The 25,118-nt window shown below is 33.2% G+C and overlaps 2 protein-coding genes across 2 annotated transcripts; one reads left to right on the top strand and one right to left on the bottom strand.

The window, feature by feature from the left end:
• Window positions 1-1,710: 1,710 nt before the first annotated feature.
• On the bottom strand, window positions 1,711-4,434 carry LOC130826792 (protein GRAVITROPIC IN THE LIGHT 1). The gene is made up of 2 exons (XM_057692382.1): window positions 3,583-4,434; window positions 1,711-2,647 (listed from the first exon to the last, which is right to left on the bottom strand). Exons 1-2 carry the CDS (start codon window positions 4,334-4,336, stop codon window positions 1,878-1,880), a joined length of 1,524 nt encoding a protein of 507 aa, XP_057548365.1. The 5' UTR covers window positions 4,337-4,434; the 3' UTR covers window positions 1,711-1,877.
• Window positions 4,435-11,045: 6,611 nt separating this feature from the next.
• On the top strand, window positions 11,046-24,595 carry LOC130826794 (cytosolic enolase 3). The gene is made up of 13 exons (XM_057692383.1): window positions 11,046-11,265; window positions 11,359-11,513; window positions 16,182-16,356; window positions 16,542-16,613; window positions 16,711-16,827; window positions 16,921-17,001; window positions 18,340-18,416; window positions 18,622-18,725; window positions 18,823-18,921; window positions 19,034-19,119; window positions 19,408-19,494; window positions 22,389-22,586; window positions 24,189-24,595. The coding sequence occupies exons 1-13, from the start codon at window positions 11,161-11,163 to the stop codon at window positions 24,255-24,257; spliced, it is 1,425 nt and encodes a 474-aa protein (XP_057548366.1). The 5' UTR covers window positions 11,046-11,160; the 3' UTR covers window positions 24,258-24,595.
• Window positions 24,596-25,118: the final 523 nt, after the last annotated feature.

Raw genomic sequence — 25,118 nt, forward strand, 5'->3', positions numbered from 1 at the left:
TATTCCACAGCAACTATCATGGATCATGCCCAAGAACGGAACACAGCAGCTGCAGAAGAACAAAACACAGCAGCAGCAACAGCAACAGACCAGTACATTAGATAAACTAGCGACCAGGCTACCTTGCACAACACGTGGAGACCAAAACTAAAATCAAGGACCTAGACTACTGTAGAAATAGAATCTTGCACATGGACCTAACCATCAAGGGCCAAGAACCCTAATGATGACTCAAAATAGCTCTATGAAATCCACGCGCAAGGTGCCCCAGTCAGCAGGTTGATACTGAGGATCAGAACCAGTGTTCTTACTTAGCTTTATATTTCTATTTTGTGTTTTAAAATGCATGATGTAATGCACGTGATGTTTGTAGCCGTTAGCTAGCTAGAATCCTATAAATATAGGTTGTCTCTCATGTACAAACACTCAGTTTTGTGATTAATAAGAATTATTCTTTATTTCCTCCAAGTTATATTCTTCTCTTTTGTGTGTGCATTTGTCCTTAAATCTCATCCTTACAAGAACGTGTGGAACATCTTTTACACTCTAATTGTGGAAAAATTTAGAGTGTCATATTTCCCTTATTTGAGTGGAACTCAAAGGAGGGTGTGTGGAGTCATTTCTCGTTGGTTAGTGAAGCCAAATCAGAGGGTGACTGGGCTGGCTTAAAAACCAAGAATTGGTTTCTTAGGTTGATTGGTGGTTGTTTTGTGTGAATTGAAGTCAATCATCCTCCACATAATTGAGAGGATTGATTGTGTGCAAGATTGAGAGTTCGAAGGATCCAATCTTGGTGCACTTTCTTTCTCAGCAAAAGTATGCCACGGAGATTCTTGATAAAGCAGGCATGTCTCAATTCAAACCTGTTTCTACTACTGTTACTACATCTGGGAAAGTTTGTGCTAATGCTGGTTCTCCTTGTGAAGATCCTACGTTGTATCGTAGTCTAGTTGGTGCTTTGCAGTATCTTACTTTCACTTGACTGGATAATTCCTATGTTGTTCAGCAGTTTTGTCTTCACATGCATGATCCTCGGGTTGAGCATATGGGTGCTATTCATCGCATTCTTCGTTATATTCAGGGGACTCTTAATCATGGTCTGCACTTATATAAGTCTCCTATTTCCCATCTTCTCTCATATACCGATGCTGATTGGGGTGTTTGTCCTGACACCCGTCGGTCTACTTCTGGTTACTGTGTTTTCTTAGGGGATAATTTAATATCTTGGTCTGCTAAGCGACAACCCACTGTTTCTAAATCCAGTGCTGAAGCTGAATACCGTGGTGTCGCTAATGTGGTTTCTGAGGCTTGTTGGATTCGTAACTTGCTTCTTGAGCTCCATTGTTCTATTCCTTCGGCGACGCTTGTATAATGTGATAATGTTAGTGCTGTTTATTTGGCGGGTAATCCAGTTCATCATCAATGCACTAAACATATAGAGATCGACATTCACTTTAATCAGGAAAAGTTTAGACGTGGTGACATTCGTGTGCTTCATGTTCCATCTCGATATCAGATGACCGACATTTTTACCAAAGGTCTTCCTCAAGTTCTTTTTGATGATTTTCAATCCAGTCTCAGCGTTCGCCCGCCTCCCGATTCGATTGCGGGGGTGTAATAGAATAATAGAGTAGAATATTTTGTATATCTTGTAAATCTTTTATATTTTAGTAATTATTTGGAAATATTTAGTTTTCTAAAACTTTAGATTACTTGATGTATTTATCCTCAAAATGATGAAATGAAAGGCAACCAAAAAATCATTTCTTTCAATAAGATGAAAACATTAAGAGTTTCTACCTTCATTCATAATCAACCCTACTACATTACACAGGCTATCTAGCTACATCACATACCCTAATCTCAAACAACTTAATTCACTTTCTAGGTACAAGATAAACCCGAGCCTTAATGACAGACCCATTGCCCAACTTGAATCCAGGACTCACCGGGAATCCGACTACTTGACCTGATGGAACTTTACCACCTGGATACCTCAACACACTCTCCATATACACAGGATGAAACTCTGCTCCTCGACTTGCTTCGAAGTGGCTTGGAGGTGGATCCAGTGAGAACGCAAGCAAATGGAGCAACCAAATTGCCTTGGCTAACCCCAGAAACTCGATATAGAACTGTGTCCTTGGATGCTTCCCACTCAGAAGCTGATTCCTCTGCTCCAGATTACCGAATAGAGACTCTTCCATTTTGGGATGAACAATCTCTTGGTACTTCTTGCTACAAAAAACACCAAATGGGGAATTGGGTAATATGCCAAGCAATTCAGATGGGTCCATGGATTTCATATCCTTGAACTTAGAGAAGCATTCATTTCGGAAATGGGATGGGTTGAGGAGCGAATAAAGAGTTCCATCCATGTAGAAAGTTTCATGATCAAAGCCTAGGAATATCTTTCGAAGAACATACGATTCAAGGGCGTGTTTCGTTTGGTGTTGATGTGGGTTGGTGCTTGTAATGGCAGTTGATCCGGTGGTGGAGATAGCAGCTTCGATGGACCGAACAGCAGCCGAGAGATCCCAATGAGCGGATCGCATTAGAGACAGAAGGTGAGCAGTGAATGATTTCGAGGTATCTCGCAATTGCTTCATTGTTGCTTCAAACATGTATGGTGTTGGGGAAGTTGGAACTGCACAAAAATGGCATAATGTAGAGGAATGAATATACTTCCATCAAACTCTTTTTTGTTCAACTAAATTATGCATACAATCTTAAAGAATAATACTACATATCAATCAATATTTGAAAAGGAAAAAGGCAACTTTTTTGCTTTTGCTTTTGAATATTAGGCCTTTTTGAAAATTCAATAACTTTCTACTCCATAATTCATGCTCTTAAATTCCTTCTTTCTTGCACTTCACAATATACATGATTTATCTAGGATATTCTTCCTCTTTTTTGACTAAATTATCAACAATATATTCTCACTTTCCAAACACAATAATCCCTATGTTCAATGTTTATGAATAGATCAAAAAAAAAATCTATCTAAATTTCCCCTCAAAACATAAAATCTTCCTGATTTGATGAGATAATTAAAGGAAATGAGTCATCCATGATCCCCAACCATAATAGAATTAGGTCATTGATTATGAAAGATCAACCCACCAAAAACAAGCTATTACTCTTTCCATAAGCCATAACTAACAAAAGATACCCTTCTTTCTGATCCAAATTACCATATTCATCTAAGTCCAAAAACCAAGAGGAAAATCTACAACAATAACAAACAACCATCACTTTATTTGACCAACTTATTACTTGACTGTTAGTTTCTTTAATGATTAAACCACCAAATAATTTATTTAAAATTTAATTTTAAGCCCCTAAAAAGCTAGCATTAATAAACCCAAAATATTTTTTGCTAAACATCTTCAAAATATGAATATTTTTTTAGATTAACGATCAACAAAAACAGTTAATATTATCAATCCTCAAAACAAACTAACTAAAATCGTCAACAATCAACAACCAATACAAACTGACTAAAATTATCAGCGATCAACAACCAATTACCAAGGAACGCATTTTTTACATAGCACAAAAGATTAAATGAACTTTTACCTTGATGTTGAATAAAACTACCACCTTTCTTCCTAGACAAAGACCTCCCATTTTTCTTACTACTACCATTCCCACCATTAACACTCAAAATATTAACCTTTTGTCTCAACTCTTCTAATTCAGCCTCCTTAACTTTCACCTCCTTCTTCAACTCCTCCACAGCCGCCTCATATGGCGCTACCATTTCACTCACCCTCTCTGCCGCCTCCGCCGCCACTGCAACACTTTTCCTCAACCTTTCACCTCCTCTCCTAAATCTTTCCCGCAGCACTCCCAATCGCCGGAGCTCCGCAACCACCGCCGTATCTGCCACCCGCATTTTTTCCGGGTCCCACGGGTTATGGGCCTCTTGTAATTTACCATAAGCTTTCTTCATTGCTGAAATTGAATCAAATACTTGACCCATTAACATCCACATTGCCTCATTTTCGGTACTATTTATATTCATATTATTGTTACTGATATTATATCTTTTACTCTGTAGTTCTTCTTCTGTTTCTCTTGCATCTTCATAGATTTCACCACTTTCTTGTTCTTGTTCTTCTTCTTCTTCAATGGAAGATGAATTATTGTAATCTTGTTCTTCATCTTCATCTTCTGGAGATGAAAGTTTCGATTTTAGCTGGTGGGAATTTGTTGATTCAAAGAACCGATCCGGGGTCATTTCAATATTGTGGTTTCCTAATGGATGGAGTAAGCAAGAAGCTGTTACTCTTTGGATCAGATCAGAAAAGTTTGTTACTTTCTTTGCCATTGTAGAGTTAAGAGAGAGAAACTGTGAGAAGGAGAGAGAGATTTATGGGTGTGCTGAAAGTGGGGACTGTATTGTAGGGTGTAGAGGATTGATTATCGAGACACATAAGGGGTAATGGGACAAAATCTTAAAAGAAATTTATGAGAGTTATTGATTATATTCATGATGATTTTATTGTTAATTAATGATTTTTTAGGGATTAGGGGTGTTTAAAATTATTTGATTCTGAATTATTCGATATCTAATTTTCAAAATCGGAAAATTTATTCGGTTAATAAAACTCAGATAATCTGAATCGGATACTAGATTTTAACATTGGGTATTTGGGTCAAATACGGATCACATATTTTTAGAAATCGGAAGTATCCGTTTTATTATTATTTTATATATTTTGGACTCCCTAATGTTAGATTGGGCCTTTTTGTTTTCCAGCCTGCCTAGCTATTTCGTCTTCTTTAAATTGCTTTCCCAAAGTCAAAACACCTAGTTTCTCACGCCGAGTACTACTCTTTTCTTCACCCCAACCTTATGTGTCCTTCTTAATTCACCTTCTTCTTCACGCCAACCTTATGTGCTTTTCTATTCACCCTTCTTCTTCACGCCAACCTTCACTCATCGTCAACCTTGAATACTAACAAAGATCTAGAATCGAGATTGAGTATTTCAGATGTTTCAATGTGATGGAAATTGTATATGAGTAACTAAGATGTAAAATATTTGGGTTTGATTGATGGGTGGTGAATTATACTTCTATATGAGTAACATGAGATATTTCATACAAGTATTTCTTTTACTGCATATTCTGGTTTCGATTCTTTAATTATGAACTTGACCAGAACCATGCAAAGTTAAGATTAGGAATTTGTATTTTTGATCAAAAATAAATGGAGTTGAATGCAGTCTTCTAGTAGTTTATGCATGTTCTTAAATATAGACAGAATGTATTGGATAATTTCTTTTGTGTTGGTAATAGAAATAGATGTGAAAGCTTCTTTTTTTTTTGTGAATTTTTGGTGAAATTTAGTGTTTTAATATATTCCTTGATTATAAGAAATTAGTTAAACGACTGACCATTATGATTATTTAAGAAATTAGTTAAGTATTTGAATTTATTCATAGATTATGATTATATAGAGATTTAGTATTTGCATATTATATAAAAAAAATATTCTAAAAAAAGAAAGAAAAAACGCATGTTTAAGGAAATAAACAAAACCATATCGCAATTTAGGTATTCAGAAAATCAGGTACCGGGATTTTCGGATTCGGATCGACCCGGTATCCGGTTTTGAACACCCCTACTAGAAGCATATTATACTTTCTCATAATTCGTATAGGCTACCTGCTAAATTTGACCCATCTAACTCGAAAAATATGGAGACTTAGACAACAAGTTTTGAAAATGTTTAAAGTATGGGCCGATCAAGTTCGCCCGTTTATGATCAGCCAACGGGTCACAACACAAAATAATTAGGAAAAATTATCCTGAATAATTTCACATATTGCACATCTTTTGCGAATAATCTTTACTATTGATTATTTCTAAATAATCTAACATTTGTATATTTTTTGTTGACAGCTCCCCTTGCCACATTTTAACCGTTTAACAAAGTAACTAACTACCGATTACACTCAATTTTTCTTCCTCCTTATGCTTCTTCGTTGGTCTACCCCTATTCGACTACTGGTGGTAGGTACCTGTAACAGACTCAAAAATTTTAATCTTAATCTTTTGATTAATTATTCCGAATTTTCAATTCGAAATCCTCATCCTTTGGTTAGCCAATTCAAACCATTTTAATTCCTAAACCTTTTTTCGATTTTGTATTTTCTTCCAAATATCAAACTTTAAATATTAATTTCTTTGAAAAAATTTTTTACAATACTAAAATATTATTATATTATTTATATTGCAAAAAGTATATTTTTTTTATTATATTTACGCTATTGTTAACCTTCTTCTATACTCCTAACACTTTTTCTCATACAATTTTATGAACTAGAAGTTGCCCAAAACCCATTATAAATACCTCATTAGCCATTAGATCACTTACACCACCATCATCAAATCTTTCTAACATTATTTTCACTTCATTAAAATCTTACTAACTCAATACCTTTATTATTAGTTGAAGAAATTCAAGAAGATGGAGCTTAGAACACTCATTATTTTGCTTAAATCATCATCATTTTGGAGCATTACTGGGTTATTACTTTAGGTACTTAGAGGATCATTATTTTTGGAGTTTGGATTTTTTTTATTTTGAGAGCTTGGAAGTACTAGCATTTGGAGCTAGTAGATTGGATTATTTATTTTGGAGGATCTTATTTTCTTATTTTCTCAATTAGTATTTAGTACTAAACCTTGGTGGAAGCATGGTATAACTTCTTACCCTACCTTTTATATGAAATTTTTAATTTATATTTACTTTATAATATCTTATTATCTTTCTCGAGTCTGGGGACTCCTTTGGTCGCGCTCTCCTTTATGGGTATGAGTTGCCCCATCCTTCCCTCCCCAGACCTTGTCCATAGTTTTTCTATGAGCGGGATACACTGGGTAAGATAATGATGATGATTTACTTTATAATATGCAAAGTATGAAATATTTTGAGTATATTTAAGTAAGAAGTTAGTTCAATGAAATTATGATTAAGATTATATTAAGTATATGTTTATGCTAAAAGTATTTATAGTATGTTAATTTGGTAATCTTTAAACAAGTTTAGGACGAAGTTGGGTGAAAAATTATGTTCTAGCGATATTAAGTATGATTTATGTTAAAGTAGTGTTGGTATGTTTATGAGTTATGTGTTTACATTAGGAATATTAATATATTTGAAAATTTTTATGTTAGAATTTTTGTTGTTATGTTTATGTTAGCCTTCAAACTAGTTTATAAGATAGTAAGGTATTCTATGAGCATATCTTTTTTTTTTATTATTAAGTATGGTTATACTAAGAATGTTTCTACTATACTTTCTTTTGATATTAAAATTTATCCTTTAAGTTATAATAAATTTTTAAATTGAATGATTTGACCAAATTTTATGTAAAAAGATGTAAAAGTGTTTTCAATGAACTTGCCTTTTAAATATGTCTGAAATTTTGATTTTAAGAAAATATTAAAAGATAAAAGTTTTACTTATTTTATAACAAGAAATATTGATTTTTGTGAAAATACAATTTTTTCTTGTTTTATAACTAGAAGTATTGATTTGGTGAACTTATAAAGTATATTAATTGTTTTATAACTAGAAATGTTGATTTTCATAAAATTTTAAGTTTTATTTGTTTTTTGTTTAGAAGATTGATTTTTGTGAACTTAATAAGATTCATTTGTTTTTCTGAACTTGAAATATCGATTTTGATGAACTTAGTGCATTTCGGAAACTTATCTAGAGGATGCAGTTTTAACTTGAATTACAATTAGAATATTTAATTTTGTGAAGAAAATAAAGTTTTACTTGTTTTAAACTTGAAAATGTTGATTTTAGGAACTTATTTCAAGAGAAATAGATTTTAATAGCTACTTGTGGAAAATACTAATTTGAAAACTATAAATAGAATATTAAATTATTAGTGTGAATTTAGTGAGCTATTAAAATAAAGTTATAAATAAAATTTAATGTGTAAAAATTAAGTAATGAACATAAAAAGACATAAAGGTAAATTAAAGGTTATGATTAAGAATTTTAGTTTATTAAATAAAAAAAGTGACCACCAAAATTGGTCAAAGTCAAAGTTAAAGTCAACTTGTAGTAATAAAAATGTGATGTACTTGTGTGAATGAGTATTTATAGAATGACCTTGATAGTAAGGTAATGTCAAACCATGGACCGACATGTAAAATCCCGGCGTCCGTGTTGAGCGGCACGTAAAATGCGATTTGAGACAAGGGGTTAGCTACCTATCCTGTAGCAAGCATAATTGTATTGGAGGGGTGACGACTCCTACCACAATTAGGGTTTAGAACTACGGTCCTCACCTAACCAAACCCTTACATATACCAGGGATCATATTGTTGTGCTTGTTGATCAATGATAAACTTGATCTGTGTTGATGCTAATGATGCATGGTACGGTTATGAGTATTAACCAAAATGAACCTACTTAAGTATTAAGATTACCAAATTGTATAAGTGGCAGTAACGTACTTCTGTCAGGGTTAAAAATGGTATCTTAATGATTTAAAAGTATGGAACAGGAAAGAACATAGTAAAAGTATACAGTGGCTTTAAGATCAAGAGAGTTGCCTTCGAAGATCTTCTGATTACGAACATATCAAATAGCCCAAAAGGTTGAGACAACAAAGTGCAATATTTGAGCTGAGCATTATTCACCAAGCCATTGAAATAAATCCAAGAAAGAATTCTTCGAAGCCACATTAATCAACTAACCACCTAGGTGATCTCTCCAAACCTCAACAACTAATTAAAATTCGATAAGAGCATGAAAAACAGTCTTAGTTAGGCATCCCTCACATGACAGTTTATATAAGTAGACTGTACGGAAAGATCATAAGTACCTTCATCAAAGTTAATCAGGTCAGCCAATCTTAGATACTTAGGAATTTGAGAATGCATAACCATAGGAGACACCAGACCATCAAGAACGACTCATTTATTCTCTCTAACATTAGTATAGTAACCATTATGCACTCTCCAACAAAGATTTTTCTCCCCTTAGACTTCTCAATGTGTTACTCGGATCATGATCACGACTAGCATTCAGGTTATCTGGATGCTTAAAGTATTTAACTTTAAGGATAATAGCTAAAAGGGAACACTCGCTATTACGAATACACCACACTTGTTTAGCAAGGAGGGCAGTATTGAAAGTGCTTATGTCTCATAAACCCATGCCACCCATGCTCTTCGGCTTGCATAAACCGGCCCAACTATGCCAATGAATTTATCGGTTACCATTGTTTGGCACTGATCTCAACGACCACACCCTTAGGGATGCAAAAAATGCTTATTAGATAAGTGGGAATGACTTGAATGACGAAGTTGATCAAAATCTCCTTCGAACAATTTCTCCTTCTAACCCATCAACCTTTTCCAAAAACGATCCTTCACACTTGCAAAATATATTCTTCATCTTCATATGACTGTTGGCATCCCAAGTTATTTTTCACAACGATCAACCTCTACCGCTCCAAAGCACTCCGTAATCTTCTATCTCATGTTCTGAGGGACATTCTTACTAAAAGAAATATGTGTCTTGTCATTTTTAACTTTCTAGCACAAATCTCTTTCATAAGTGTTAATGATTTTAGCTAGTAATGAGTATTCCTGCATAGACAGTTTTGCAAAGATAATACTATCATCAGAAAAAACAAATAAGAGATTAATGGAACATTCTTGCAAATCTGAATATCATGAATATCCTTGGGATGAGTAGCACGAGATATCAAGGTTGAGAAAGCATTAGGACAAAGGAAGAAAAGATAGGGAGAAATGAGATCCCCTTAACGAAGGCCCTTGTTGGAATCAAATTATTGGGGGTGGCAAAGGTAGTAATAGGGTTTGGTGGGGTGGCTGTGGTGGTAGGTACAAGAGTGACCTTTTGTGTTTGTTTTATTAAATTTTTAATATTTTCATTCTACGCAAGATTACTTGTTATAATAGGTGAAATTAATTAAGGGTATGTTTGGAGGAAATTGGTACCAAAGGTTGGATTATTTAGAAAATAATCAAAATTACTCCATCCGTCCCATTTAATTTGCATTATTTTCTATTTTGGTCCGTCCCACTTAATTTGTATCAAATCTATTTTTGGACTAAGACCAACCATTTCCTTTTAATCTCATCCACACATTTTAACTTTCTTTCAATTTCATCTACACAATTCGTTCTCTCTCTTCATTTATTACCATTATCTACCTTTTTCTTAAAAACAAGATTTTTCTCTTTGATGCAAATCATTCAGGACAGAGGGAGTAGAAATTATTCACAGCAGATGGACAATATGTGAACTTATTCAGAAAATTACTTACAACATGAGAAATACTACACTATTTATTTATTACCCTTAATTTGTGATTATTTTTTAATCTAAAATTACAACATGATCTTGTTTGATTCGTCCCAATGAAAAATTATTAAAATCATATTTTATATTTTTTATTATACTTCCTATGTTTTTTTTACTTGAATCTAAGGACACTTTCACACGCCCTAATTCACTAATTTAATCGTTAATATCTCTATTATAAAAATTAAAAAATTATAGAAACTAGAAATCAATAAAATTCACATCAAGACGATTTTAATAAGATCTCATGTGACTATGTTTTAACATATAGATTAACGACAATATAAAAATTAAGTGACTGTGATGAATAGTGCAAAAGTGTCCTTGGATGCAAGTAAAAAAACGGAAAAAACGCATTATTAGAGATTCTAAGGAATGAATTAACTTGTTGAATTGTGTAAAAAGTCAAACGTTGCAAAATTTTAAAATAAAGAAAATATTGATAAAAGATCGAAAGTTTATAAGTTAACTAATGATCGACTTTTAAGATTTAATTTTCCAATAAATTTATTTCAATCACTCTACTACAAAGTCACATTAAATTATTTTTCGAGATCTATTTTCAAGCGTAATATTGACTCGATAATAATGAAAGATTTTGGTAAAAGTAAAAAGTGTGGTGCAATTTAAAATTTTTTTAAGTGTCATATAAATGATCCAAGGCAAAATTTAATTCCTCCACTTAATTTCCTTTCCACTCAAACATCCGCCAAAAGTCTACCTTCTTTTCCAGAAGATCATTTCTCAAACTCGACCTTAATCAATCGCAGTAACAGAGAAGAGAAAATGTCAGTTCAAGAGTATCTAGATAAATACATGCTTTCTCGCAAGATTGAAGATGCCGTCAATGCCGCTGTTAGGGCGAAATCCAACGATCCTGTTCTCTTTATTGTAAGTTTTTTCAATTCAATTTCACCATTGATTTTGCTAAATTTGAAAATCCATAGTTTTTCATTAATTTTTCTGTGATTTTATTGAAAAAAGGCAAATCACATGATAAACTCGGTGAATTCGGTGATAACGAAGGTGAAAGCGAGACAGATCCTTGATAGTAGAGGAATCCCGACAATTGAAGTTGAGTTATCTACTAATAAAGGCACTTTTCGTGCTTCTGCTCCCAGCGGTCCTTCCACTGGGTTGTACGTCTCTTTCTGTTTCCTCTTTATACGTGATTTTTAGCATTTTATTTTGTGTAGAATTTTTAGGGTTTTCTGGAGAATCGTAATTGTTTATAGCTTCTGCTGTTGTTGAGATTTGCCATGTTTTGATGAGCTAGTAAGACTGCGTTTTTTGTGGTGTTTAGCTCGTAGAAATTTGTTGGAGTGTAAGTCCATTTTTATTTGATTTTGTTAAATTAATTATTGAATGATGATTCTTAGTTGAACTGACAAGTTTAGTTTCGAAATTTGTACTTCTGCGAATTTCTACTGTAGAGTACAATGGGATAGTATATGACCGTAAATACTCTCTTCATTTTTTCTCATATGTTTTTAAGACAATGATGTTCGTCTTAGTTGAGCTTGTAGGTTAGAGATGTATGTGAATTAGTGCATAGGAATGTAATTTAATTACAATGGACTATAGGAAATTTTATGTGTAGTACTATGATTCTTATTGAATTTGCATTGAAAACAAGCTAATGAGAGTTGGCTATAAGTAGTCTATTTCAATTCTAGCCACAGTTAGTCGAAAGAAGTTTTGGAATGAGGACATGATTTCTTCATTCTTGCCTAAATTTATGAGTGAGAGAATTTTAGGTGCTCTACGCTTCTATTGTGCATATGATGTGAAGTTTCTGGATCTTAGATATCATTGGTTCATAATTATATGTTTTAAAAATTTTACAACATGTCAGTATTTTGGTAAAATTATATGGGTTTCGTACAACACTCGCCTCAGTTGAGGCAAGTATAAGTAAGGATTTGGTGGTTAGTGGGTGGATATGAGTATACAAAGTTATACTCTTTAGGGGTAGTATGTAGGTGGTGGGTATAAGGTCTTACTCACCCCATATTCACTTGTCATGTCCCTCCCCATACATTGTATTCCCTCCGTCCCATTTAATTTGCATCATTTTCCATTTTGGCTTGTCCCACTTAATTTGCATCATTTCTATTTTTGGACAATGGCCCATCACTTTTTTTTAATCTCATCCACACATTTTAACTCTCTTTTAATTTCATCTACACAATTTATTCTCCCTCCTCATTTATTATTATTATCCACCTTTTTCTTAAAAAATACCAACTTTCTCTTTGCATCAAATTAACTCTCTTTTAATTTCATCTACACATTTTAACTCTCTTTTAATTTCATCTACACAATTTCATCTACTAGTTTATATCAATTTTGTATATTTTTATTAAAAACTATTAATAAAGCATTAAGGATATTGATTTTATCTTATTACATTGCAAGTTTTAATAAAATTAGATATACAATTAAATTTGTAATAAATTGCGATTGTATAGAGCGCATTTGACGCATACATGGAGTGAATGTGAGGTGAATTTAAAATAGTTATACCAATGTTTGGTATACATTAGCCATAGTGGATTGGGATGAGGTTGAATGAATACTCAAGTAGCAGACGTGATTATGAAAATTTTACTCACCATGGGCGGTGGGTATGAAAATTTTTGGTCAGTATGAGTACGAGGGAGAGCATACTACACTCGTTTGTCCATTTCGCCAGCCCTAAACTTGGATGCTTGTAACTCTATAAATAAAAAAGGCTAATGATTTAATTCATCATTTTATTGTAGTTTATTACTCCCTCCGATTCTTTTCAATTGTCCCATTTTTTTATTTGGACAATTCACTTCAATTGTCTCATTTCTATTTTAGAACATAATTTTTGGACCAAATTGTTCTTATACCATTCATGTAATTACCAAAACACCCTTATTTTTTTACTAAACTATACTATTTAACCCCCCAATACCTACTACATCACATGAGTATACTATTCAAGGTGGTCCCCTCCATTTTCTTAATATTCGTACCCAATCCAAATGAGACAATTGAAAAGAATTGGAGGGAGTATAATCGAAACAACAAGAATGTGTCGGTGCTAAAATCCCAAGAGATCAGATCTGCTACATAAACTAATGTATTATTTCCAATGGCCTTCCACATGGATTATTCTTCTCCACCCATTTTGATTTTCTACAATCTCAAAATGTAAGTTTAGATCCTTCATATCACTCTCCATTTCCAGCCTTTTAGTGATCTTTGATATTCGCTATACTTCTTTTATGTTCCCCAAGCTCCGACTCTCTATCTTCCTTACCTCACCCTGATGTCTAAACCATCTCAAACAATAAATCTTTTATCTTTTCCTCAATATTTGTAGTTCTTAAACTCTTTCTATGTTTTTCGTTTTAAATTCTATCCCTCAAGATATGCACACTCATCCATCGAAATATTCACAATTTCGCTACTTCCATCTTTGTACTATGATCCTTTCTAAAAGCCTCTTCTATTTTTTTAAGGGTTGTTACAAGTGGTTTCAATGAAGTAAGTATTGAAGATAGAGAAAGTACCTTATATTTTTCGGAGGAAAACAAAGACCAGTAACACATTTTAAGGAATAATGCCAATCTTGATCAAAAAGTAAATTATCCATGTAATAACTTCCCATATAAAATTCCGCTTAATATTTACACCTATACAAATTCTTTGTATTCTAGGCTAGGCCTTAGGGAGGCATGAATTTAGGTCTTGGAGAAAAGAAACTAAAGAAAATAGGAGGGAGAAAAACTTACAAAAAATATGTCAAAGGTACCCGGTCAGATGAAGGGAGAAGAAACTAGGAAAAGAAGACGCAATGCTTCAAAAAACGTTGAGGGACAATAGGGAAGTGGGTTTGAAAAATTCATCTGAGAGGGCCTCCGCAACCATGTTTGTTTTTAGTTGGTTTGGGAGTAGCACCGGAAAATAGAGCGAGATAAGTAGAATGTAGGTCTCGCCAGAAAATGAGATGGAGGTAAAGGTATTGATAGTGACCATGAAATTTTTTCGACGCTTTGGTTGAAAAGAATGACATTGAAGATGGCAAGGAGATAAGGAAAGGAAAGGTTGTGTTTCGATTCATATGTTGGGATTATATTAATCAAAATGATCAACAAATGGGTTTTGGATCATTTTCAGACAAGTTATTTTTTGAATCTGGTCAACTTAGGATTGCATCATTTTTGGTTCATGCCATTTTCGATTTCAGTCAGTTTGGGTCGACCCAACGTGTCTTGAGTTTTGTTTTTAAAAAATTATCTCCAAATTTTTATTAACAATATATTAAATAATTTTTATGTTTTTTTTAAAAAAAATTCTTACAAAAAATGACCAATACTGCTTTTAAGGCATCAACAAAGAAAAAAACACAAAATACAGTACTAACTAGAATTATAGTGGTCTCGACCAAAAATTGATGATGTAGGACTAAATAAATTGAAAAACATTGGGAAAATGGGTCAAAAGAGTAAACTTCCAGCTTCGGTTGGGTTCGACCCAATATTTCCCCTTTTTTTTGGTTGGGCCATGTTACAGGTCAAATTTTTTTAGTTATAACTAACTTGTGACAATGTATTTGAGGTCATTGAAAGAGGGGAGTTATCCTAAGTGGGGGCTTACTGTTGAGTGCTATTCAATTATTAGTGGAGTTATCAAGCACTCACTTAAATTTTAGGATGGTACAACTAGAGCAAAGTATCAATTTTTGAGGGCCTTTAATGGAGTACATAATTCAACAAGTTGAAAGTGGGAAATACCAACGTCATAAGGCAAAGAAGGATAATAAGCATGCTAATGATGTCAACAATGATATCATCAATCCTTTTGTCTCCTGATATTTGAAAAATAATTTAACAAAATTATGTCATATGATATAAAGGGGTCTTGTCGGTATTTAAGTACGATTTGGTTGGGTTGTGTATTCTAGAAGTGAACTTAGAGAAGAAGAAAACTACTATAAATAAGGAAGGTGGAATAGAAAAAGGCATCAAATGTTTTGTATGCACATAATGTTGAGTTCTTAACTCATTTTGGAAGAGTTACAAGCCTCTCGAATGCTTGTATTTCTATCTTTCTTTGTAATTCTTGGATCTACGATCAATACATGTTACATTTTCCTATTCTATCGCTATTGCTTGTTCTTTAACTGTTCTTGATTATTACAATTCCCTGGCTTAAATCAGTTTATTACAACTTTACAATTGTGCATTCTACATTATATTTTCATTATTCATATAGACTATAGTTGTTGCTACATTGCTACTTTTTACCTACAAATGATATTCTGTAACAATGACTAATCTACTCTAATACACATTCTTGTGTTTTTTCTTCATTTGTTTAGATTGATGAAATGGCTTGTTAAATTATAATGGATTGTACTAAAACAGGTCATTAGTTCATGTGCACCTTTTATTTTTGTGAAGTTACAAATGGTTTTGTGTCAAGGGTTAATGAAAAGCAATCTCTTTGTTTTTACAAAGATAGAGTTGCGACATCGAATTCTCCAAACCCTGCCTAGGTGGGAGCCACTTAATGGCATTGAATTAATGAAATGTTGTAAAGGTATAATGAAATGTTGTAAAGATAAGTTAATATACAAAAATTTCATGAGGTATGGCTGGGTTCAAGCCTCTAGGAGGCCAGTTTGAATACTTAGTGGTTGAAGTTACTTTTTACCAGCCATCTAACTTGTATTATTATTTTCTAGTTTATGCACTTGCCGTATATTTTTGTATTCAATTGTAAAGCTAATATTATGCTGTTCACATTTTGATGTTTCTACTTTTGGGTAGGTATGAAGCCACTGAGTTGCGTGATGGGGACAAAGGAATGTATCTGGGAAACAGTGTACTTAAAGCTGTGAGACATGTAAATGAGAAAATATCTGAAGCGTTGCTTGGAATGGACCCAACACTCCAATCTCAAATTGACCAAGTCATGCTTGACTTGGATAAGACAGAGAAGAAGGTTATTATCATATAATGTGAGGATGTATTGGATCTGGCTTTAAAAAAAACTTACTCTCAATCTTTTTGTTTTTGTGATATATTCGAAACAGATTGTTAAGTTTCTGCTTGCTTGTAGAAGGGGCAGATTGTAAATGATATTGCTTATAAATAACAAATTATTTCCTTGTTCTTCTGATGTTGCAGGGAGAACTTGGTGCGAATGCTATATTAGCTGTTTCAATTGCTGCTTGCAAAGCTGGTGCTGCTGAAAAGGAGGCAGGATTTTTATTGATGTTCGATTGATTTGATAGCTGTCTTTTGACATAAGTTTGTTTCTTTTTATTTCATTTTTTGACTAGAGTAGTTATTCCAGGTTCCTGTCTACAAACACATTGCTGATATATCGGGTGGAACCAATACAATGCTTCCTGTTCCTTTTTTCACAGTTCTTAGTGGTGGTAAACATGCGGGAAACAATTTAGCTGTTGAGGTATGTTATTACAACACCTTACATCAAATTACCTATTTTAACTTATGATGTTGTATTCATAATTCATATAGCTTATATCTGCATATGTTTTAGGAAATCATGGTTTTGCCTGTTGGTGCTAAAACATTTGAGGAGGCTGTGCAGATGGGATCTGAAACCTATCATCTCCTTAAGGTAATATACTTATCTGATATAGTGGTCTTAACTTTTAAACGTTGGAAATGGAATGAATGGAAACAATCAGAAGCGAAAGGGTAATCGTATGTGTTACTGTCATCATTTTTTGGTATGAGTAGGGAAATAGATAATTAAACTTTGATTCTCTGTTATCTTTCACTTCTGCCCCAAGAAAATCCTGTACGTCATTGTTGATGAAATGTCCACCAGTCTAATATTACATACAATATGTCATTATTCCAACGCCGAGTGACTCCTGCTGTAGGCGAGATTTAGGGGTTGGATTTACACAATATTTTCCATGTGCTATAACTAAAAGGTTTTTCCAATTGACCAATGGTTGCAAAAATCATCGACAATCTCACATTGACAAGAAACAAATGATTCATTAAGCCATTTTACTATAGTTTATTATAATTAAATACAAAAGAACTATAAATCATTGTCTTTAGTATAATATTTCATGTGATACTATAATAAGAACCTTTTATACCTCTTCTACTTGAGGTTTGCGCATTTGAATACCTCACATGAGAGCTTTTTGTTGACGGATGGAATTAGTCTAGAAGCTAACTTGTGAGTGACTATGAAAGAGACTTTCTTTGAAGAACAATATAACTTTAAAAAACTTGAATTAGGACTTAGGAGATTGGCCCATGCTCTGTTTACTTTCTTGGGTGTGAATTAGGAGAACATGAAGACAAAGATGTTTTTCATGAAGAAAATTGAAGTAATGTGTATTTGAAATTTTATTGTGTTCTATCTTCAGGGTCAAAAAATCTATCTTCTACACGTCTCACAAGCTCATGGTCTAGCTCAGACGCTAGGAAATTGGGCTATGCTCTGTCTTCATAGTTTTCCTTGCATGCGTGATACATAAGAATTTGAAAGGAGCTATTGCTTGTGTTTACTGTTATGTGATAGTCTGTGTTTTATCCTGTAGCTTTTTAGGTAATTCCCTTTGGACATAACCTTTTTTCTGTTACCGTCAGTAAATGAGACTTTTTGTCTCCCTCATTTAATAAGTTCATCATTAAGTCAAGATTAACTAGAGTACATGAATAGCTTAGGAGTTATGAGTAGATGAAAGGCCAAAGGTTGTGACACTTCAATTGTTGCAATTATTATTTGACATGTTGTTTCCTTGTATGATGGGTGAGTTGTACTCATTATCTAGCAAGAAAGCGAAGTAAACACCTTTTTCACTCTATCTCTCTTTTAGTTTATTTCCGTAGTTTTTCTCTACTTCCCCCTATGATTGCCAACAGTTACTCTTTACTCACACTGCTCTTGCTCTGCTTATCTTTATTTTTTTTTTGTTATTGGAAAGGGCAGGCTGTTATAACAGAAAAGTATGGTGTGCATGGATGCAACGTTGGGGAAGATGGTGGCTTGGCCCCAAATATTTCAACGTAAGCAGATTTCTCCGGGGTGGATCTTTTTTCGTGTTATTCATTTAGGCATAAATAAAAATCATATAATTTAGAAATTAGTAAATTCATATATGAAGAATATAAATCTATGCATGTAGTCAGTATGTTGCACCATTTCTAGCTTGCACATTTTGTCATATACAACTCTTACTGATATTCTTCTTTTTTTATATATCTTATGCAGTGTAAAAGAAGCCCTAGATTTAGTCATGGAAGCCATTGGTAGAACGGGACATATTGAGAAAATGAAAATTGCAATTGATGTAGCTGCTACTGAGTTTTGCATTGGTAATACTCTGATTTTGGTTGAATATCTCTTGGTTACAGCTGTAATGCTTGATTCTCTTTTATATTATAAAAGCTATCTTTTTTACTTGATTCCTAGGAACGAAGTATGATTTAGACTTTAAGAACCCAAATAAATCGGGCCAAAACTTTAAGTCTGGAGACGATATGACTGAAATGTATAAGCAACTTTGCGCTGGTATAGTCATCATTTTCCTTTTATTTTGTACTTTTTTGAGCAACTACGTAGATATTGTGTATATTGTGTGCTCACTGCTTAGAATTCAGAGTTCTTGTTTTGATTGTTCCAGAGTACCCTATTGTCTCAATAGAGGATCCTTTTGACAAAGAGGATTGGGAACACACCAAGCAGTTATCGAATCTCCAATTGTGTCAGGTTTGTTTTGATGCTTTCTAGTCATGCTCAATATTGAACGTAACTTCCTATTGTCAGCAATTTAAAGATTTTTCTATACTGAAACGACAATTTTCCTGGAGACAACAAAAAAAAAAAAAAAAAGCTGGCAGCATTTTTTCTTTGTTTTCAACTTGTACTGAAAGATCATTGCTTGACAATGAGGTTCTGAATTGTACAAAAGATAGTCTTTTTAGCTACTGAACACCAGTGATAATCAGATCTTTCCTTGCATTTCCGTCCTTGTTCAATTGGATATGATTTATGCAGGTTGTCGGGGATGGTTTATTGATGTCAAGTCCAAAACGCATTGAGAAAGCTATTCAAGAGTCCACATGCAATGCTTTTCTGCTGAAGGTAAAAATTAACTGCAGTTTACTTCTCTGTTTGTGATAACTCTTAGTCTGGTAGTTTCCTCCTCTAGGCTCTAGTGAAAAATTATTTTCAATTTCCATCTTAACTGGAAAAATTGCAATAATAAATAACCTTAGCCTTGTGTTTTAGATCAACATTCTCAATTTAGAAAGACTGAAAGATTTGTTGATTTCACAAAGGCTGTTTGCAGCTATTATTTCCGCAGGAGGAGGAACATGTTAACTCTTTCCATATTTCTCATAACATTCTATTATTTTTCTTGCCTCTTGGCCCTCCGTCAGTGGAGTAACTTAGCTACTACCAATAAACCTGTGTCAGTATGCTTCAACAATGATCATTGCATCAATTTGTTGTTTTTATAGTGTTGTCTGGTAAATCTATAGAAAAATTGTTTTAGTTGGGTTGAACTTTGTCCTCTTTTATCCTTATGGTTTGAACTTTAATGTTTGCATTTGCTGGGTCAAACTTTAAGGTTAGTTTGGTGACATGGCAAAAATTGTGGGACCTACTAATTGACAAGGAATAGTATGTGGCACTCCACGTGGCATTAATTTATATTTATTTTATTTTAAATTTGTTTGTTTTATAGAAATAATCTTTATTTTCTTTTTCTAAATATCCTTATCATATAATTATCCTTTTCTAATCATATCTAATTATATAAATAAAAATTATTCTTAAAAACAGATTTTTTATTGTTAATTGTTTATTTCATTTAAATTTTTTAATCACTCATTTACTTTTCTTTTTATATTTTTATCCTCTAGCTCCTTCTCCATCTTCATGTGCTTCATCTGATCAACAATTACTTTTTCCTACATACCCATATTGCCACCATCACATTTATGGATAACTTTCCCCTTTAGCTTCGTTTTCGTACTCTGTTACAGAGCAACTGAGATAACTACTGAGTAAAATCCCCCAACTCGTCAACTAATACATCCACTCACCTTTTTTTTTTTTTTTGTCTAGAAGATCAACAAGATAAAACATCAAAATACCGAGAAATTGAAGATTCAAAATCAAGGATTTCATTTGTTTTCTTTGTTTTGCTTCGGTTGTTTAAGGTTCATGAAATAGTTTAAAATTTATTTTTTGAGGTTTGCTTCAGTTGTCTCCCATGAAATCCCACCCACAATTATTCCTAATCTAAATCGTATGGATGTAAATCGAAATTGAAGAAAGGGGATGGGGTTGTTGAAGGTGAGGGAGAGGGACGAGTTCAGGGTCAATCAATCTATTAGGGAATGAGTGGTTGTGAGGGTGGGGTTGTTGGTGTTGAGCAAGGGAATTGGGAAGAAGAAGGGGAACAGGGTGGGTATAGGGGTGAATGATTTTGGGAAGAAGGAAAGGCATTATGTTTTTGCTAATTTTATTTTGGGAAATTCCACACGTGGTAATCCTGAGTTATTTTCCACATGGTAGACTTTTTTTTTTTTTTTTAATCCACATGGTAACCTTGAGGTTTACCATGTTTAATTTTGTTACCCTTTTTGGTTAAAAACGTTAGCAATCGTTGATTAAGAAAGGAAGCCAAGTGTTTTAGTAGTTTTTCACAATAGAGTTGATTTTTGAGTTTGAAAATTGCTGAAAAGATCCAAGAAGAACAATTCCCTAACTTTTCAACTTCAAATTTCAAGAACTTTGAAAGAAGAATCTAAAATCACTGATTCGAAGGTATTGTTCTAGTTTCCTAACCCTAATTTGGCAACTTCTCTAACCTTAATTTCGCTAATTTTCCTAACCCTAATTTCGCTATAATTTCGAGCATTTGATAAAGGTATTGATCAAGTTCAACCCACAATTTCTAAGGTATTACAAGAATTTTGATCAACTTTTGAATTTGATACTCTTACCTCTACCACCGTTGGTGGTATGCAATTACATTCCCTTACTCTTATCCATACCACTTCATTGTAGCTTCCAAATGAATTTTATGATGAACCACACAAATAATCCATTACTTAAGAAAGTGGAGTGATTTGGAATTAGAAATTGATTTAGCTATTGGGGAAAAATTCCTATGGTTTGTATTTTGAGGGAAACGGTTTGATTAGCTGTTCAATGAATGTGAAGGATGAATAATTTTGGTTTTCATATAACTCTTGAGTGAGCAGAAATGGAAGTTTTAACGTTTTTAACTAGAAAAGTCACAGAGTTTAAATAAGGTAAACCTCAGGGTTATATGTGGATTTTAAAAAAAACTTTGTCCATCGCTTGGAATACCCAATACCTCAGGGTTACCACATGGAATTTCCCTTTTATTTTCGGGAAATTTCATTTAGTAATCCGAGTTTTGGCTTTTTCACGTGGTGAACAAACTTTTTTTTAATCCGCGTGGTGACCCTAAGCTTCTAACTTTTCCACTCGGTACACAAAAGATTAAAATTCTTGTTAAATTTACGTTATTATTATCCATCATAACAATTTTTTTCATAAAAAGTAATTCTTCGATCACCCTTAAGGAAAACTTTTTGTAAATACGTTCGAAATAAATACTTCATTTAACAAAGAACTTAATATTTAGTTAAAAGTTCGGAGTCACCATGCGGATTGAAAAAAATGCACGTTTACCACGTGAAAAATTCGAAAACTTAGGGTTACGACTTGGAATTTACCTTTATTTTTTATAAATTAGTTTTTAAAAAATACCCTTGTATTTCAATTTTAAACCTTTTCATTAAAAAAAATTTAAAAACCGGATACAGAGGTAGGTAAAAGTGCCCAACAGAAAAAAATATGACCCCGGAAGTATAACCCATTGTATCCAATTCTTTAAGTTCAACCTATAAATAGCAGACAGACCAAAGTGCGGCCTTACTAAAACGGTTTTTCGTAAATCTTTAGACATCTAACTTAGGGTGCCTTGTTGTCAGATAAGTCAGATTGGGACTGTCACTGAAGCTATTGAGGCGGTGAAGATGGCCAAAGATGCTCACTGGGGAGTTGTTATAGCTCACAGAAGTGGTGAAACTGAGGACCCTTTCATTGCCGATTTATCTGTTGGCCTTGCTGCTAGTCAGATCAAAGCTGGGGCACCTTGCAGAGGGGAGCGTGTTTGCAAGTATAATCAGGTTTGTTTTTTTTTCTCATAGATGCTTCAAAGTCTTCATATTAATATTAATATTCCTTCGGTACCAAAGTTCACTTGGAATGGAACTGGCACATAAATTTTGAATGATCGTCATTTGAGAAATTAAAGTATAGAATTGGATAGAAAAAGAAAACTAGGAGAAATTGTAAGCAGAGTAATTGTAAAGAGAAATTGGGAAAATAGACGGAAATTTAAATATCCAAAGATAGTTTTTGGACATGTTAGAAAGGGGACTGGATGGATGTGAAGAAATTGCACTTGTTATGTGGCTAGGTTATAAGAGATTAATATTGAAGACACTATGCTCAATTGCTCATGGCAAAGATAGATATAACCCTCTTCCCCAAAACTTTCAGATGGAGAAGAAATGAATAAAACATCGGAAAAATTACATACAATAATCCAATCTTTTCCTCATTTCTCCACAATAATCTCACCTATTAATTAATCATGAATAATTCAAACTTTGAGGGGTATTTTGCTCTGGATGAACTGGGATTACCGGTTACCTTTACTATAGGTCAATTTGCCTCCCCAAAAAAAAAGGAAAATAAAAATATTTTTTGAAAAAGTAAAAGAAGAAATAAATAAAAGCAAAACACAGCCACTTCCACCCTTCTTTTTGAATGATGGATCTCAAATTCTTTTCCGTATTTGGAGCTTGATCTACTTCTGCCTTTGCAACAAATGAAACGGGACTGCTCCGAAGTCCCAACCCAACTGAAATCTATTCTGGGTATAGCCATGGTCTTTTTCTCTTTGGAGCTTCAAAATTAAAAGCTCCATTGCTAAAACAGCACCTCGCCTTTTTAAAGACTACATTTGATTCCAAATAAAATTACTGCCAAGTTAATTGGCAAAGCCCATAACTTCATTAGTGGATTTTCATGTTAAATTGACATAAAAACTGAATTTTTGTTAAGCTTCTCAACTTACCAATGGTGTTTAAGGGAGGAGTAGATGAAGAAGAATTATTAGCAAGATTCGAATTGAAGATAAGCTAGGAGCAGGGGATGATGAAATACTGGATTTAGAATCAACAATAAATCTAAATCCAACTTGGCTGAATCATTTGGCATCATTTGGCTGAATTGAAAATGAGCTCAGGGGGTGTTCTGATTTTTTTACTTTATTTTTTTATTTTTGTTATTTTATTTTTTTTCTTTTTATTTTGTTAATGTACCTACAACAATAGGTCATTATGTACACAACAACATTCTTGGATAAGTGACCTAATGGTTTAGATTTTTTATGGTTAATCAAAAGTTGGGATTATTGTAGGAAAATCAGTAAAAGATTGGATTATTCAGGGTAATTTTTCGTAAAACATAAATATAGAAGGAGAAGGTAGAGGAGAAATGAAAGGGTCATTGAAGGTTTCGTGTCAGACTTAAAATACTAGTTATGCATACTGAAGTTTTTCATTATGATAGTTTCTTTTGGTTATTTTTCTTGTGATCTTCTAATAAATTGCACTAAGCATGACACTGCAGTATCGATGAGAAGCATTATAATACTAAAATACCTGATTAAACTTTTACTGTTGGTGTATTGTCAATTTATCAGTTTGATTATCTTGCAGTTACTTCGGATTGAGGAAGAACTTGGTGAACAAGCCAACTTCGTTGGTGAAGGATGGAGAAACTCTTGATCATCTTCATCTTGAATTGGATCACCTATAATTGTTTTGTTCGATTTTTTTTTTTTGAGCATATAGTTGAAAAGCCGATATTTTTCCTCATAGCTGTATTCCGTTTTCATGGCAGAGGAGAGTTTAGATGATTTTGTTTTTCCTTTGGCGAAAATTAAGACGCCTTTTTGGTTTTTAGGCATCATGCTATTTTGCAACATTGTAAATTAGGCTGCATAAGATTCTTTTAGTTGTGAATCATTTTTTGTTTTGCTTTCAGAATTTCTCAACCGCATGTTGAATATTGTAATTTGATTTGTTTAAAGAAGAAAATCATCGTTATTGCATGCAGTTGTGAATCAATTTTATACTTTCTATGTCACTATTTTCATCTACAGTATTATCCACGCAGTTTCAAACAGGCAACTAAATCCTTCAAAGAAAATAGCTTGCAAATGTTGAAAACATTGCGAGTCCATTTGAGCTAGAAAACAAGTGAAACTCTCAGCTAAACCTGCAAATAAAAACAAGCAAAATAAAACAAGTAGCAAAAACATAGGTGCATTTGAGCACCTTTTTGATCTAATTTCATATTTATTTTGGTGGTTTTCGGTGCTATTTGGTTGTACTTTTATTTTAATTAAATTAGAGATAATTTACATGCTTTATATTAAATTCATATATGTTTTGATGAATTTTTCTTGTAAAATTAAATTAGTGAAGAAGTATGAAATAAAAATAAAATAAGAAGTTGGAAAATGTTGAGCAAAGAAGAGAAGCAAGAAAAGAGCTTGGTAATATTTGAAAAAGTTTTACAAAGAAGAGAAGTAAAAAAGTGTTTAAAAATGTAAAAGTTTTAAGGTGAAATTTGATCCATATTTA

The sequence above is a fragment of the Amaranthus tricolor genome, chromosome 11, assembly GCF_026212465.1.
Source record: "Amaranthus tricolor cultivar Red isolate AtriRed21 chromosome 11, ASM2621246v1, whole genome shotgun sequence".
Classification (NCBI taxonomy): Eukaryota; Viridiplantae; Streptophyta; class Magnoliopsida; order Caryophyllales; family Amaranthaceae; genus Amaranthus; species Amaranthus tricolor.